Below are 18,042 nucleotides of genomic sequence, written 5' to 3'. Positions count from 1 at the left end.
GAGTCAGGAGAGGAAATAGAAAGAATGTTTTTTTTTACTATGATCCATAGTAAGAAGACATACATCACAACCAAGTGCACACTCACAAAATTTTCCACCATAGTTCTTACTTTATTATAAGCAATGCCTTCTGATATTTTCACATCGGTTCCATTGTATTTTATTCTTTTAATGCTGGTTACAACCTACTGAATTGATTCCATGGCACAGTAGAGGAGGAAAAAGAAGCTCAGATTTTCCCGTTGAGGCTAAAGGGCAGAAGGACAGGTGTCTAGTGGGTCACTAGACTTAGGAATCTGGAGCTCTGGAAAGGAGCTAGGGTAGAGCAGGAAGCTATAGCATGGACGAGTTCACCCAGATATGTGCAAGAAGGGAGAGGGAAGAGGTCCAAGGCAGTGCTAAGGGAAACACAGACATTCACAGTAGTAGTGCTAGACACGGAGTCTATAAGGAAATAGAGAAAGAGCAGCCTAAGCGGTAGGGGAAAGCAACAGACAGTGGGGTTGTGAAAGTCAAGAAAGGAGAATGCTGTGAGGAGTAACAACATGGCAAAAGCCAGAGCAGTCAAGCATGGTAAATACTGAGAGGTGACAGTATGTTGGGAAATGGTGAGGAAACTTCAGTACTTACAGATATTATTTCTCTCTGAAAGTGAAACTAGAAATAAAACAGTGGATTCAGTTCAACTTAGTAAACATTTATTGTTTACACACTATGGGATAAGCAAGATGCTGACCTCTCCTCACAGCCTCAGCATCCTCGAGAAGGCACTGCAGGTTTCCAGCGACGGTCAATGAGTGTTGGCAAAAAGGGATGCTACGAAGTTCCCATTTTGAACCTTCTATTTGCTAATCACACACACACTAATAGGTGATCTGTAAATGTGTACCTGGGAGAAGATTTGGGAGATATCTAAGTCTAATGGAGAGACATGAGATGTGATTTCAGAGATGCAAAATTAGAGTGTGGGTGGCACACCCAAAAAGTAGCAATCTAATAGACTGCTTGTATTCTGTTGTAAGAAAAAAATATGTTTAATTAAGAAAGGTGGAAGAAGGTTAGGTTTTGGATTACTGCTGGGGGATGGAAACTAGCATTTTAGAGTGAAAACTAAGAATTTGTCAAAGTCCCAAGCCCTGTTCAGGGGAAATGTAGCCAGACTAGACCATGTGAAAATATGATCATATATTAATATATTGGCATCCCAATTTATATGTTAATGTCTTAGGGTCAAGCTGGACTCTCATGTAACTCCTATAAAGTAATTTTAGACCTTGTAGCAGTTAGTTGTAAATAGAAACTAAGCTTTTGTGTTTTAAGAACAAGACTGCCTTCCATCTTCATGTCTCTTGTCTTTACATATATATTATATTTCCTTTCTTCCCATTTAACTCAGTTCTTTACATTTCACTCAGATCTCAAAAAATTCTTATGCAATAAAATAAATTTTGGAACATAACATGAATTAGGGGATTGAGTGGGGCCCACTTCACCCACAATTGCCATCTTCTTCCTTCCACGTGCTGCTCCATTGCACATACCTGCCACCTTGACTTTTGGAGATGACAGTTTGAAAGGAAGAGACTGGGTCTGCATGTATCAGAACAAAGCCTTTGTGCAGAAATTCCTAGAAGAGTGGGGAGGAATTAATGATCACAGAGTGGCTCCACAGGGCTGGCTTACTCCCATGTGGGGGCAGGTTTGCTTGAATCTGTTATGATTCCCAGCAATCGAGTCTGCATTCACCATGAGTGACCTTTCTCATGGACTTGATCAGTGTATTTCAGTTTTTTGTTTGTTTTTTTTTATAAAAAAGCTCAAACTTTGCTTGACTGTATTGACTGTGTATTTGTATTGATGAGTCTCATGTTCTCTGGTGAGGGCACTAATGCCTACTGCAATTGTGCTTTCCTCAATTCAATATTTATTGACTCCTACTATATGCCAGGCATTGGCCTGTATAAGCAGTGAATACATTAAAATTTCTATTTAATAATCTCTGTTAAGTTGAATTGAACATAATATAATATGCTCCTTGGAAATTGATTTGGTATGATTGAGCCCCCAAAATAGGATATAAAATGGTAAATTAAATATGATGTGAACTCAACTCAGTGAATGTATATACATTTACGCGCAAGAGAAAAGCCCATTTTCTGGTATAAGCTTGAATTTGCCTCTTCTTTATGCCTGCTTATGGAAATTAAATATCTCCCCTTACAGTCATTTCTGAACTAGATTCCAAATGAAGAATTTAAGGGACTGAAGAATTTAGTAGATCATACTTTTGCTCAGTCAAAAGTGATTTTTTTAATGAAAGCCCAAGCTCAGTATAAAACAAATACACACAAACACACAGATATCAATGAGCCAAGTATATTTGTATATTGTCCCCTAACACTTCAAGGTCTAGGATACAACTATAAGAAATTCACAGGAGGTAAAGGGAAGGGAGAGGATTGGGTGAGTGAACTACACCTAATATTAAAAACTTCCTTCTGGACAGTTAGAGTTCTCTTCTGTTCAGCTCAAAGTTTTACAGATTTCTGTATTCACTCTGAACACCTTTTCTTTGTCCAAAAAGAACTTGAACTCATTGCCTTGCCATTTGCTTGATCTTTTCTTTAGAACTTGCATGTGGAAGGGTAGCCTAAAACTTTGAAAATACGGAAATAACTCCAAGTGATCTGTTTCTTATTCTGCCCTGTATTCTCCTATCTCCACCTTGTTTTTTCAAAGGATCCCCAAGATGCCATCCCCAGAGGAACCATGCTGGCCATTTTTATCACCACCGTTGCCTACCTAGGTGTTGCTATCTGTGTAGGTAAGTGGAACGTCTCTGGTGTCAGAAAGTTAGAATTATAAGGGGTGCAGTTGTTCTTCATGTCCAGTGGGCTTTCCATGGAGCATAAGTAGAAAGTTTTATAAAAGGCAACAATTTTAATTTTCTTCTTGGTACCTTAATGTTAATGGTTTGGATGCTTTGGGGGTTTAAATGCAATTAAGCTATAATGTAGATGTCTCTGAGTCAGAGCTAGAGTATAGCTAATCAAATTGTTATTCTACCTGAACACAAAGAGGCTGCCATTTTCCTACCCTAGGTGATAATCCCATTGCTAAGGAAGCTACCACTTCCAGCACACAATTCCCTTGTCCTAGGAGGCAGTTGAGAAACAGAGCAAAGAAGCAAAAACAAACAAAGGAACAGCCTTAAGAAAGTCTAAAAGAGTAGATTTTTATGACTTTGTCTCATCCTTGCACTGTTGTCCCTAATGTGGAAATGTCGCTGTCACCAACTGGCAAGAAATCAGAACAAGAAAAGATCCAGCTGCTGGCAGTGTGGGCAGCCAGCCCCTACATTGCTCAGGGAACAGAAAATATGTGTATTCACCTGCTGTTCCTGAGGCTGACTTTGGTTCCACCTGCTGCCTGTAGACATACCTCCTCCTGGTTGGGAGCTGCCCCATACTTCTGCCATAGCAGGAAAGGAAGAAATGTGCTTTCCCAACATTCAGAAAAGAAAACTCTTTTTTGTGTACACCAGGGAACATAGCTCCAGGCTGGACCCCTATGAAAACCAAAAGGTATCCCAATCCTCCTCTGCTTACTGTAAGGGAAATTGGGAAAGTGCATATTTCTGGAGATAAAAGCAAAAAAATTAACTTAGATTCTTGCCTGCCTCTTATTGGAGGAAATTGGATAAGTTTGTTAAGTGTATTGTTGTGGCAGTTCCAAGTTTAGTTACATGCAAAGAAATTTCATTCTAATATTTAGAAAATCAACACATTTTTAAATAACATTGAAACCTACAGTGAAATTTCCCAAATGGTTTTCTTTTTTTTTTTTTACCCACAGTAAAAATAAGGGAATGAACAAAGTTATAATTCTAATCACAGAGATTCTTCTATTTTTGCCCCTGATGTGTGGAAAAATCTGTGTTCCTACACTTTCCCAGGGTAAGAGGGCAGGCATAGTGTCAATGGCCTGTCATTAGTGCCAATGATGGCTCATGGCCTGGTTCGTGCGAATTTGGAGAGATCTGTTACTCAGAGGTTAAAATACAGGATTCAGAAAAGTCAATTCAACATAAATGAACATGAAAGAGGTAAAATCTGGGGTGGATAGTTTAGCTCGGTAATCAACATCCATAGTTTCAAGTGTTTAAGCAGAGGCTGGCAAGCCTCCTCTCAAGACTGTGATAAAAAGGGTTCCAGCACTGATTATTTTAAATGGCTCCTTCATCTCTAAGATTCTATGATTTTTAAGTCTTTCCCAGATTAAAAGAATGTGAATTCCATGGCTCAGATTGAGGGTGCCCAGTAGTTCCTGTCACTGGGACCTGTCTTAAAGTTATTAGCAAGGAACAGGAATCCACCCTGGGTGGAGTTTGAAAAGCAAAGTGAACAGTTTTATTGGTTGGCATTTAGTTTGTAAAATGTTTATCCTCATGTAGTTCAGGACAGTTTATATATATGTCATAGGTATATTCAAATATTTCAATAATCCTATCAAATACATATTGGCAAAGGTTACAGTTAGAAAAATTCATAAAGGAAAGTGAGTGATTTCAAGAGGTTTGAATGTTCTTGAATGTTCATAATTCCATTTCTGAGAATCTATCCTAGAGAAATATTTTGAAATACAGAAGAAAAAGTTTATGCACAAAGATGTGCATCATAGAATGTTTATGGTAGAAAATAACAGAAACACTCAAATGTATGAAAATAATGGTATAGATAAACTGAGTCAAATATTTGATAAATATTATTTGACCATTACCTAGGAAATCTTACCATTTTATCCTAAGACGTTTTCTTTATTATTTAAACCAGTAAATTTCTATATAAAGTAAAACTATAATTCTGTTTAAAAAGTTATGCAAGGAATATCATTAGTTGACAACAAGGGCTTTTTTTCTCTAAACTAGAATTCCATAATGCCATCCCCTGATTCTCTTCCAGATGAGGAAACAAATCCTTCTACTTGAAAAACACCCAATCAGTAACACTAAGCCAGAAATATGAATTGAGTGTGTATTATGCTCAAAGCACCCGCCAAGAGTATTTTAAGAGATCAGAAATTAAGACAGTCTCAACTCCCAAGTCTACCACCCAAACTTAAACCGCATCGGCAGTTGAAATGGCAGCTGGTTACAGACAGGGGGCGCGCTCGGGGCCCGGAGAATGGGAGCTTCCAGTTACCATGTCTCAAGAAGCATTGACAGTGAGCAGAGGCTAGGAAATGGACCTGTTCAGACTCAGGGTAAACTAAGTACGTTTTCAGAAGAAAACCCTAAGGGAGCAGACCACTTATAAAGAAATGACAGGCCATGGTTGTTTCTACAGGAGCCTGTGTGGTCCGAGACGCCACTGGGAGCACGAATGACACCATCATTTCTGGGATGAACTGCAATGGTTCAGCAGCCTGTGGGCTGGGCTATGACTTCTCCAGATGTCGACATGAACCGTGTCAATACGGACTGATGAACAATTTCCAGGTTCAAACTGCAAGAAAAAGATCATGTTTATTGCTGCTGTTTGCATTTTTAGTATAGTAAAATGTATAGTATAATTCACGTATAGTAAAATGTCTGAATCTGCAACTGATTGATTGATTAGTAACTGATATGAATTCAGCAGGGAATAATTCGTGTGAGAGGAAAGAAATCACACAGGCATGATGTAGTAGCAAATCCTGTGGCTACATTTACTGTGGCAGTGGGAGGGCAACAGGCAGTGGTACGAATTGTGTCACTAGGGAAAGATCACCGCCTGGCACTATGCGTCTCCCAATCAGTTGTGCAAGGGTTCATAGTGGGAAGGAGAAGTTTAGATTAGTTAGCACTCGGAGTCCACTTCACGCATGGGCTTCCACTTAGGAAAAGCCTTTGAGGTGGCCCCGGAGAACCCAAAATACAAAGCCGAGAGAGAAATTGTGAGTGCTGGAATGGAGCAGTAAATGAGAGGGAAGGAACACGGGAAGTTGGGAAAACCGTAGGACTTGCAACATTAATTTGTCTGCATGATTGGTGAGCAGAGGGAGAAGTAAATCTGTCGTGAAAGCTTCATTCATTTATTTTAACAACCAACAAAGAGAAATTAATTCAGCTGAAGTCATTATTCCAAAATATGACTTAAAGTGATAGAATCTCATCATGTCTCAGATCTAAAATTACGTTTAATGAGCACAGAAAAAGCAAAGGCTTGAAAGGCCTCTGTGTGCAGGAAGAAGAAGAAAGGTTAATGTCTTTTAAAAGACTAGTAAACAGCTGGAGCCCCTCCCCAAACCTTATTAAAATAGTACTTTCTGCTAGATAGAATTTCCTATCATCAAAGAAACACATAACTACAAAGAACAGAGGGGGAAAATGTTATTAAAATCCTGGAAACCATTTCCTTCTTTATTCTTTCCAGTATCTTCTGGCTATATTGTGGTGAACATTTATTATTTTATAAATAACAAAAAGGGCCATTTCCATTTTGAAAAAATTAAATTAAGAACTTGAGAATGAAGCAGGGGGAACAAATCTGGTTAGAAGCAATTAGCTTATACAAGAGATTCCAAATCCCAGCAAATGGAAAGGGAAGCATTTGCATAAAAATTTGGCTATTTTTTTTTTTTTTTTTTTTTTTACTGTCTATTGGATGAGACTCCTGACTTGAACCTCTCTTCCCAAGGTCATGAGCATGGTGTCAGGGTTTGGCCCCCTCATCACTGCTGGAATCTTTTCTGCAACGCTCTCCTCTGCCCTGGCTTCCCTTGTCAGTGCTCCCAAAGTGTTCCAGGTAATACAGGCACAAGACCTTGTGCTCCTCCTTATTGCTGTTTCCACTGGATGTGGCTCAAGCTGAGATATTCATTCTCACCGGCAATCATTTTCCATCATTTTCTGAAACAGTTAATGTTTGCATCTGGCTCAAGTGTGATGTCTGCCACATAGTCAAGATCGATTCAAATAATATAAAGAATGATAAACGGCAGTGTTAACTTGTGCCTCATAGTGTGTATCACTTAATCTTTCCCCAAATATTCTTGTTTGAATCACCTAGACAAAATGACTGTGCATAGATATATAAATGACAAATTTCTCCTCTTCTTTTTCATTAGGCTCTGTGCAAGGACAACATCTACAAAGCCCTGCAGTTCTTTGCAAAGGGATATGGGAAAAACAATGAACCCTTGAGAGGATATATTCTCACTTTTTTTATAGCCATGGCGTTTATTCTTATTGGTTTGTAGATTTCTTGTTCTTACTGAAAGCCAAAGGATTCTTCTGATTACTCATAGGGTTTTCCTTTTAGTTTGAGAAATTACCCGTTTTATGTTTAAGATCCCATTTGGGAGTACTGAAGTCTGTCTAAGGAGGAAATGAGAAATCCTTGTGTGTAGAGGGCCTTTGAGGAACTTGAGGTAGCCTTTGGACTTTAATCTCTTCTTTAAATCTGAGTGTTGGAAATCCACCAACCAAATGCAACTGAATCCTTTCTCCAACCTGCCTGATGTTGTCTCATTCCAGAGTCTCCCCCAGCTGCTGTATCTCCTGGCCTGATGTTAGTGTCCCCCAAATGTGGTCCATTGACCATCTGTATCACCATCACCCGGGGTGTTTGTCAATGTGCACAGATTTTAGGCTCAGTTCTAGAGTTACTGAGTCAGAATCTCTGAGGATACAGAATCTGCATTTTACAAGCTCCTCAAGAAATTCCTGGTCACTAGTATTTGAAAAACACTTACCTAGACTATAATCTCCGCTTCCTTTCCCCAAGCGATACAGAAACAGCCACATAATCTTGGACAGGTACATTCATCAGCTTCAGCCTGCACAGTCCTCATTCTTCCCTAAGGCCCACCTTTGCTGATGAGCATATGAGAGGAAAAGAAGCAAAAGCCAAAGGACAACAGGAACCACACACAGGCAGGCAGAGCCTTCCTCAGCACAGCGGAACCGAGCAATGAGGGCTCCTCCTCATTACGTATTAAACTCAGGAAGTGATGTTAATTCATAAATCCTCATAAGATTTCTATAAAGCAGAAGAAGGGAATATATAACGCTCTCTGTTTGTTAGATGTTTTAAAATTAAATAAAAAGTGATTACATACAGAGATATTTTGGTTTTGTAATTTAGGCTTTAAGACCTCATCATTGCCCTATGCCACATTTAAGTGGTTAAGCAACCAAAGTTTTAAAAGTTTTGTATAAATTAAATAATATCCTCTAAAAATCACTCTTTCAGAACAATGCAAATTAGCTCTATGCACAAGCTTTATGGCAGCTGTTCATGGCTACTTTCTCCGTATCCATGTTCTAGAATCACACCCAGCTGCCTGCATTTGCATTATTGAGGTTGATAGATGTCTGACCCTCAGATAAAAGAGGATGTCTCTATATTTTTTCTTATATCACACAGTAAACAGTCCAGCTTGGAGTTAATCATACAGGATATTTAACCATGGAGGCAAAAGTACTTTTGGCAAGCCTTAAGAGCTAGAACGAACTCTCTAGAGATATGGAAAAATAGAAATGACTAACAAGAGTCCTGAAAGTCAGAGAAAGCACATTGGGTACATACGGAGATATTCCCATCTAGGAGTTTCTGGTGCGCTGGTGTTAAACTGATACCCTGTAGAGTCTTTTGACTGTATACACAGCAGATAAAGAACACAGGACTTGGTGCCTCCAGAATAGCTACAGGGGAGTTTATAATATGCTCAGTCCCCAAACCACCTTCCCACTCCTACTTGAATTTTTCGTAGGTAGAGGTCTTGATTCTCTATTTTCTGATTGGTAGGCTTTCTTACTCACTTTATGGAAACCTTGGCTAAGAGAATGTATGTAGCTCCCAAAGAAAAATCACTAACTTCCTAAACTTTGACAGATGCTAGCTATGTTTTCAATTTCCAAATAAAGTCAAGCTTCCAGGATATAACAGCTGTTCCGGCCCTGCTCTCATCACTCACACGTACATGTTCAATTCTGCTTCTTTTACAGCGGAACTGAACACCATCGCTCCCATCATCTCCAACTTTTTCCTGGCCTCATATGCACTTATTAATTTCTCCTGCTTCCATGCCTCTTATGCCAAATCTCCAGGTAAGCTTTCAAAAAGCTAAAATACACCTAAGCAAACAGTTAGTTTGTCTCAATAAAATGAAATAAGTCAGCGAAAAGTGTTCGATCTGTGTTTATATGTTTCCTTCTATCTTAGTGGGAAGTGTAATCCACTTTATTTTAGTGAGTTGGGGGATGACTTCTGAAATAGAAAAAGAATCATTTGAGCAATGGCCTTTTTGACCAACCGTAAAGTCAATTTTCTCCTGCGGCAATAAATTATTCATTGCAAGAGAAACCACATTTATTTTAGCAGTAGAAAAACACCACTATTTATTTCCAGGGTGAAAGTGACCACAGAAGTGGAATTAATGTATATATTTGAAACTTCCTTACTATCAATTTGTTTCCTGCCCATGGTGCAGAAGAGAAGGATGAGTAGTTCCCATAATTACCTGCTGAGTGCAGGCAATGCAAATACACATTGGGCTTCGTCACATCGATGCTGGTGGCATCAGGGTACCAATTGCTTGAAAACTGGTCAAAATTCACACCAATGAACCTTCCCCTTTTTAGGCACCCCTCACCTCTTCTTTGCTTCCATTGTCCGATAGAGTTTTTCCTGCCTTTCCACCAGAGTAGAGACGTGTAATTATCAACATTCAGAAGGTCTCCACCACAAGGACTTTTACCCAGGATGTAAACACATTTCCACTCTTTTAGGACCTGCCAAGATCTCAAGTCTCCTTTGGAAAACCTGCTGCCAATAAGAAAAAATAATAGATGGAAGGGGATCCTTTATCCACCCAATACTAGGCTACAGAAGATAATAAAAGGGATTTCTTTTCCGTTTTGTTGTGTTCTTTTAACACATAGAAATGTGTGACTCCATGCCACATTACGGCCATTTTTGAAAAACAAGGTGAATTAATAGAGGCAGTCAGGGGAAAGAGTGAAAAGGAGGAAAGGAAAGAAGGGGAGAGAAAAAGGAAGAGGAAAAGAGAAAAGCATATAGAGGAAGACACATGGATACACTAACCCAGCAAATGACTGTCTCTCTTTCTCACACGTACACACACACACACACACACACACACAGAGCCAGATTCAGAGAAAAATAAGGGTATTTCCAGAGATGTTCTTGAAGTGCTGTTTCCATCTTGTGGCCATTTGGGAAATTGCTTCTGAAGACTTTTAAAGCTCTGTTGTGTTTTGGCAACTCCTAATTTAAAATGTACTTCACTCATAAACTAAATGTGCCCTTCACATCAGAGCTTCCTTGTCCTGACCATGCTGTCTTCCAATTTCTTTCATTTCAGGGACCCGACAGAAACCCCCTATGCATGTACGCACTGTGAGAAATATTTTAATTGCAAAATGCATGACATATTAATGCATTGGGTCTAGGAATCCTTTGCTAGCCATTTGGTTGTAAGAAGCCATTTCTCCCTCTTTTCCATAGATGATTATTCTTGAAAGGGCAAGCACAATCCTCCAAGGGTAATAGAAGAGCTACCGGGAAGTCAAGTTGATTGACTCTTGATGGCTGCTCTGCTTTCTCCATGGGCGCAAAAAGCCCATTGTCTCAACCTTCTCTTTCTTGAACCACGAAGACATTCCTCCTTACTATTCTTTTTTCACCCAATGGCATAGAATTAGATGCTTATGGTTTGGTATTAACAGTCTGGGAAGAAATCAGGGGATATGCAGAAAGTATGGCGGAGTCATGAGTGGCACATTTTCTAGGTGCTTAATACTTTTAAATTTTACAGTATCCTATTTAGTATAAGTACCACCTTCATAAAGCAGGGCCCCCAAGGTCATAGGAAAATAGTAACAGAGTTAGGGAACTGACCTAAAAGTTCTAATTCTTTAAAGACATGTTATATTTTTACAATATTCAGTGGCATGATAGTAGTAACATGGAAGTTTTTCTTCTGCACCTTTTTTTAATTTTCAGGGTGGAGACCTGCATATGGAGTTTACAACATGTGGGTATCTCTTTTTGGAGCTGTTCTGTGCTGTGCAGTCATGTTTATCATCAACTGGTGGGCAGCCGTCATCACCTATGTCATTGAGTTCTTCCTCTATATCTATGTGACTTATAAGAAGCCAGGTAAGATCAGAAGGACCGTATAGGATGGGGTTTCCAAATCTCTCTCTCACTACTTATTTATTAAGCACTTACTGAGCAGCTTCTCTGTGCCTCGGCGAGTCATATGTAGGGTGGATATTAATAACATAATGTAATATAGTAATAACAATAGTTAATGTTGAGCACCTATTATGGCTCATGCACTCAACTCATTTCATCCTCACAATAATGCTGTACATTACTTATTATTAATCCCATTTTACAGCTGAAGAAACTAGGGTTCAAAGAGTTGACCACTTGTCAAAGTAATAGTCAGGATGCAATGGAGCAGACATTTTAACCAGAGCTGTATGATACCAAACCCCACAAGTTTTCCATTACCTCCCCTTCTGCCTCTAATGACCTGATGAATGAGATACAGTCCCTGTACTCAAGGAGTTCACAGACTCACACTCCAGCGATTAATTATAATATAATATAGTAAGTACCATGAGAGTCATCTGAACAAATTTCTGAGAAAAGGGGAGGGAGTGGTTACCTTTGACTGGAGTTGTCCAGGAAAACTTTCCTGGTTCATGGCTTATATTCACAGGGCCAAGCACTCAGTAGGCCCTTAATAAATATTTGTCAAATGAATAAATAGCCTAGGTTTAAAAAAATCAAGTGACTAAGGGTTAGTTAATTGGACAGAGTCAGGGCATGATACTCTAGGCAGAGGCAAAGCAGGAACGAAGTCAAGGACACGTACAAGCACATAGGGGCATGTTTGGGAAGACTCAGGCCTTTAGCGCATGTGAAGTTCTAGAGTGCTAAGAAGAAGGGGCACAAGATGAGCCTGGAAGAATGGGTAGGAGCCAGAAAAATAAGAAACTTAAATGTTATGCTAAAGAATCTGATAATGTGAGCAATAAGATGATACCAGAGGCTATTCAATTGGAGAAATATAACTGGATCTGAACTTTGGATGTTGACTTTAGAACCAGGTGGATTGAAGCCAGGAGAGACAAGAGACCACAGAGTGCAGTGCTGAGAGGCTGGGAGCCACCCCACACTCCCTTCCCCTCACTCTGCCAATAAAGCAGAGATCGTAGTAACTACCTTGGAGGAGTCTGTTTGCTTTGTTTTTATCACTTTATATATTTTCAACATCAGTTTTAACTCACATATGGTAAAATTCACCTCTTTCAGATGTGCAGTCTACAAGTTCTGACAAACTTATAAAATCTTGTAACCATCATCATGATCAAGATATAGGATATTTCCATCATCCCCAAAAGTTCCCTTACACCCCTGTGTAGTCAATCTCTTCTCCCCAACTTAGCTCCTGGCAACTGCTTTTCTGATGTTTGATCCTATAGCTTTGCTTTTTCCAGAATATCATGTGAACAGAATCATATGTTATATGGTATGCCTTCTTTCACTTAGCATAATACTTTTAGATTTATCCATGTTGTTGCATGTATAAGTAGTTTGCTCTTTTGTACTGTTGAGTAGTATTCTATTGTATAAATATATTGCAAATCTTTAAAAAATCTATTAACCAGATGATGAATATCTGGGTTGTTTCTAGTTTAGGGTGATTATTTAAAAAGCTTCTATAGGCTGGGTGCTGTGGCTCACACCTGTAATCCTAGCACTCTGGGAGGCGAGGCAGGCGGATCGTTTGAGCTCAGGAGTTCGAGACCAGCCTGAGCAAGAGCAAGACCCCGTCTCTACTAAAAAAATAGGAAGAAATTATCTGGACAACTAAAAATATATAGAAAAAATTAGCTGGGCATGGTGGCGCATGCCTTTAGTCCCAGCTACTTGGGAGGCTGAGGCAGAAGTATTGCTTGAGCCCAGGAGTTTGAGGTTGCTGTGAGCTAGGCTGACGCCACGGCACTGTAGCTCAGGCAACAGAGTGAGACTCTGTCTCAAAAAATAAATAAATAAATAAATAAAAATAAAAAACAAATAAAAAGCTGCTATAAATATTCACCCACCAGACTATATGTGGACCTATGTTTTCATTTCTCTCAGGTAAGTATCTAGGAGTGAGATTTCTGATTGTATAGTATAGTAAGTGTATATATAACTTTATAAGAAACTGCCAAACTTTTTTCCATGGTAGCGGTATCACTCCAGCCATGAATGAGAGCCCTAATTGCTCTACATCTTGGTTATTAATAGCATGTAGTATCGTCAGTTGTTTTTATAAAAAGCCATTCCAATAGACGTATAGTGCTATTTCATTGTGGCTTAATTTGCATTTTCCCAATGACTAATGATGTTGAACATCTTATTTGCTACCCGTATATCTTCTTTAGTCAAGTGTCAGTTTAAATCGTTTGCTCATTTTTTAGTTGTTTGTTTTCTTATTATTCAGTTGTGAGAGTTCTTTATATATTCTGGATGCAAATCCTTTGGCATTTATGTTTTGCAAATATTTTCTCCTGATCTGTGGATTCTCTTTTTATTTTCCTCACAGTTTGTTTGGAAGAACAAAAGTTCTTAATTTTTATGAAGTTTAACTTATCTGTTTTTTTTCTCATGTGGTTTGTCCTGTTGCATCTGATCTAAGATATCTTTCCCTAATCCAAGGTCACACACCTCTTCTAGAAGTTTTAATGCACTGGGAATTATATTTAGGTCTATTATCCATTTTGAGTTAATTTTTGCATATGGTATGAGGTGTGCTTCAAGGTTCATTCTTTACATATGAATGTCCTTATAAAAATATTTTCTAAGTATAAAAATAAATGGCCTATGCTATGCTTAATGCCTAGTACATAATCAACACTTAATGAATATTAGTCTTCTTTCTCTCCAGATAATTATCCCCCACCTATTTCCTTGACTCTCCAGAGCAAGACTGGGGAGAATTAGCTCTGTCTGTCATCTGGGGTGTATCTGTACATTCCTATCGGGGACCTCATCTCATAAAACTTAGAGGATCCATTTAATATTTAAACTTATAAAAAAACAAAATACAAAAAAAAAAAAAAGACAAGGGATGGTAGAGCTGACCTCCCTTTTGATGAAGATTAGGTTTTAAAAGTTCAAACTAAAACAGGTTCAAAGCTTGCTTAAAGAACCTTGACCCTGTTCATGGAAGTAAGAATTCCCGAGCTATTCAGTTTTACTGTTCAAACTATAAAGATTACTGCGCACTATTTGTGTATACAAAATGCTGCTTTTCCTTTCAATTTAAAAATTAGTGAAGACATCTTGAATTGATTCAGGGGCTGACCATTTTCCCTTGTCTGGCTGTGCAGTGTGTTAGCACACAGCTTCTCCCACCAAACCAGTTTCCTGGGACTGCAGTTTTGCAGTCTGATTCTTCGCTGGAAAGAAGTCTCATTTCTGAGGATTCACGCAGTGTTCCTAGCAGGACACAGTGTGCCTTTTAGGAAATACTACGTTATATTTTCTCTGATTTGGACACTCATCATTGCTGGCATAGCCAAGGAAAATCATAGAAGGGAATGGCTTGTAAAATTATTCATGGTACATCGAGGGAAGGTCAATGCTTATTATGCCAATTTCCTCCTTTATCCGCAGATGTGAACTGGGGCTCCTCCACACAAGCTTTCTCCTACGTGAGCGCTTTAGATAACGCTCTGGAATTAACTACAGTGGAAGACCATGTAAAAAATTTCAGGTAAAACTGGCTTCTCGGACATGGAGGTGATGTTTTATAGTGAAAGCGGTTTTCCTTTTTGGGAAACAAGTGCATTAGAGTAGTTATAAGCTCTATGGGTATATTCTAAAAATAAGCAATCCTACAAAACTGCCACATTTTCACAACAGCACCTCCTATAAATGAATGCTTCTTTCCTTCCACACTGAGCTATGGCCACGCCAAGCTACAGCCCCTCCAAGGGCCAAGTGTCGCCTTCCCTGCTTGGGACAGAAAGGTGGCCTAAGTGGTGTCATGTCAGAGAAGTGTCCCTAAATCCCCATGCACCTTACTCATTGGTATTGTCTCCATTCAGCTGAAGGCTTTATGGCCTACTGAATTCTCTTAGAAATAACACTTTTAGCTCTTCATTAGTTGTATATGATTTTGCGTGGAACCTCAAAATGTAAGCATGCAAGGAGGATGAAGGAAAGCAGCATAAAAATACTGGCTGGAGAGGGATAGGTTGTAGGGAATTTGGGGTAGGGTAGTGTCCAGGGGGAAAAAGATGACCACCTTTTCCTCACTTCACACTTTTGCTGTAACTAAGTAAACTAAGAATACAAAGATTTCAAGGTAGACAGGCAGGACGATTCAAGAATTCTGACAGGAAAGCCAAGACACAGTTAGGGTAAAGGTTGTCCCATTTTTCTAAGCCTTCTGTCCCTGGGGTGGTTCTGGGCTCCCAGGCTTTTTGCGATGGCCAATTTCCCACCTTCTTTTCTCCACTTTCAGGCCCCAGTGCATCGTCTTAACAGGCGGACCCATGACAAGACCCGCTCTCTTGGATATAACTCACGCCTTTACCAAGAACAGTGGCCTTTGCATCTGCTGTGAAGTCTTTGTGGTAAGAGCCACTTCACCCATGGGAAGTGCTTTTTCCTCCCTGCTCACCTTGGGTTATTTTAGGCGAGCAGAGAAGTGCATGCAGTGACAGAAAAATAGCAAAACAGTTTCAACAAGAGCCCTCTACCTGACTCATAGAACAAGGCCTAGAAAGGGCCATGATCCTGAATTCAAATGAGTAAATGAAATGCATTTCAGATTTCATAGGAGACCAACTAAAAGTGATAAATATTTCCAAATGATGGTCTTTGAGTCAAGAGAAAGAGAACTGGCTCAGGAGTAAAATGAAAGCATTTGGGATGATAACTACCTAGAGAAATATAAAACGATGGAATGAGCTAGATAGAGCGCTATAATATAGATTCACTGATGAGGAAAGACATAATGGCCTTAAATGACAGTACATAGAATTTAGATTAAATATTTGGATAAACTTGATAACACTACAGATATCTAGGGAATTAAACCAAGTTTTCCATGTAATCCAAGTTTTCCATGTTTTAGATAAACACTCAGAGCTAAATGAATTCCTCTTTGTTCAGGAAGTATATGGTGGACTAATAATAACTTATTGGTGGTTGTCCTAGGAGATATTCAAAGTAGGTGCTAAAAATTTAACCATAATTATTGACCAATTTTTTCAAGTGTGGAGAAAGCATTAAAAGTACAAAATAATAAGTCTAAGTTATTCCTACAAACTAGCCAATCTCTATTTGTATTCTCATAATACACTCTTTTCTCTCTCTCTCTCCCCCCGCCCCACACACACCCTCCACTCAAAATCCTCAGCTATCAATGTGTTTTTCTAGTACTTAAGTACTTACCTATTCTTCAAAGTGTTTTTCTACAGTTTTTATTATTTGAGCCACACAATAGACTAGTAAGGCAGGAAAGAAAAGCAGCCCTGTTCTCATTTTACTGATTGGGAAAGTGAAATTCAGGAAAATTAAATTATTGCACTGGATCCCATGACAAGAAAGTGGCAGAGCCAGGATGTCCGTCCAGGCCACCTGCGTGTGCTCTGCATCATGCTGTGAGGAGAAGCCTTAGCAGACTTGTATCCCTGTGGGTGCTACCAGACTTAAATTTCCAGTAGCTGAGGAATAGGGCTGTCAGGAAGTCGTGTGACCCTCGAGCCAGTCAACTCTGCCATCGTGCAGGGGGCTAATTCACCACATGTCATCATGACCAGCACTTAAGCATCCTGCTACACTTGGCAATATTCTAAATGCTTTAGGAAGCTAGTTGTTCCTATTCTCCTTCCTCTCAGTGCTAATATGACAGTAACTCACACAATATAACTCAATGCAATTATCCAGTGGGGGGTGGAGAGACTCCTACTGAATACGTAAGATTGACAGGTTAAGTAATGACCAACTGTGACTCCAGAGGATTTTTTAAAATCTTATCAAGTACCCCTCTCTCGTATTATCAACCTTGGTGCCCTGGATTAGTGGATTTCATTTTGGCCAATACAATATAGGAGTCAGTTTTGATGGAATAAGCAGTTTGGGATGTTTCTCTTCTCCGGCAATTTAGAGAAAACTTAGTTTAGCAGGCAATAAAATATCTTTAGGACTGGAGAAATGAACTGGCAGTATAAACAGTCATATATTGGCAAGGGAGAAAAAGTCTTCTTAGAGACAAGAAATATTGCTTTTAATTAACTCTTTGATGCTTTAACTCTAATAAAGGAGTATGATGCTGAAATATCATTTCATCAGAAGTAGCGTGCTTCGTCGTTGCCTCCAATGGCCCTGGTTGGACCACATTATACATTACTATGCTGGTGTCTCCATGGAGGGCCCAAGAGTCTTGCTCCCAGGTGCTGAGGTTCTCTTGGGGACAGAAAATAGTTACTGCATCAGTTAATGACTTTCCAGTTAGTTACTTTCTGCGAGCTCCTGGGGCTGCAGATGTTGTCAGCATTTTTAGACTCCAGGCTGAGTCGTCAATCATCTTTGCACAGAAGCAGATGGAAGGGGATGTGGGGCAGTCAGCATACCATCAGAAATTTTTTTTTCCAAAAGCACCATGGTTGATGGTTAGGCCAACTTTGTGGAAAATGTTAAATAGTGATGATGATAAGAGAATAACAATTTAGTATTTAACTCTAGGAAGCTGGTGCTTATAGGCTTTTGAGAATAACAGTCAGGTTCCGAATCACTGCTTTGCCACCTATTAGCCGTGAGTCCCTTAGGGGCATAATTTTCATCTCTCTGGCCTCAATTTTCTCAGTTATAAAATGAAAATAATAAAAATGGCACCTGTGTCACAAGATTTCTGTGAGAATTATATAAGCATTCTAGTGCTGAGTTTGTTGTGTGTCAGATAGTAAATGCTCAGTTAATTTTAGTTGTTGTTGATTTTGTTATTGTCATTATCATTATTTTT

General features: G+C 39.2%; 1 protein-coding gene across 3 annotated transcripts in view; it reads left to right on the top strand.

Annotated features, from left to right (window-relative positions):
* The window catches only part of SLC12A1 (solute carrier family 12 member 1), an 86,987-nt gene that overhangs the window by 27,458 nt on the left and 41,487 nt on the right, over nucleotides 1-18,042 (top strand). For all 3 annotated transcript variants that reach the window (XM_069460283.1, XM_069460272.1, XM_069460293.1), the window contains exons 9-16: nucleotides 2,740-2,824; nucleotides 5,346-5,497; nucleotides 6,678-6,785; nucleotides 7,108-7,231; nucleotides 8,990-9,091; nucleotides 11,010-11,165; nucleotides 14,685-14,784; nucleotides 15,538-15,649. In XM_069460283.1, coding sequence (XP_069316384.1) covers nucleotides 2,740-2,824; nucleotides 5,346-5,497; nucleotides 6,678-6,785; nucleotides 7,108-7,231; nucleotides 8,990-9,091; nucleotides 11,010-11,165; nucleotides 14,685-14,784; nucleotides 15,538-15,649 — 939 coding nt within the window. The remainder of the gene's footprint in view (nucleotides 1-2,739; nucleotides 2,825-5,345; nucleotides 5,498-6,677; nucleotides 6,786-7,107; nucleotides 7,232-8,989; nucleotides 9,092-11,009; nucleotides 11,166-14,684; nucleotides 14,785-15,537; nucleotides 15,650-18,042) is intronic.

This window comes from Eulemur rufifrons, chromosome 2 (assembly GCF_041146395.1).
Source record: "Eulemur rufifrons isolate Redbay chromosome 2, OSU_ERuf_1, whole genome shotgun sequence".
NCBI classification, from domain to species: domain Eukaryota; kingdom Metazoa; phylum Chordata; class Mammalia; order Primates; family Lemuridae; genus Eulemur; species Eulemur rufifrons.
This window is presented reverse-complemented; position numbering and strand designations above follow the sequence as displayed.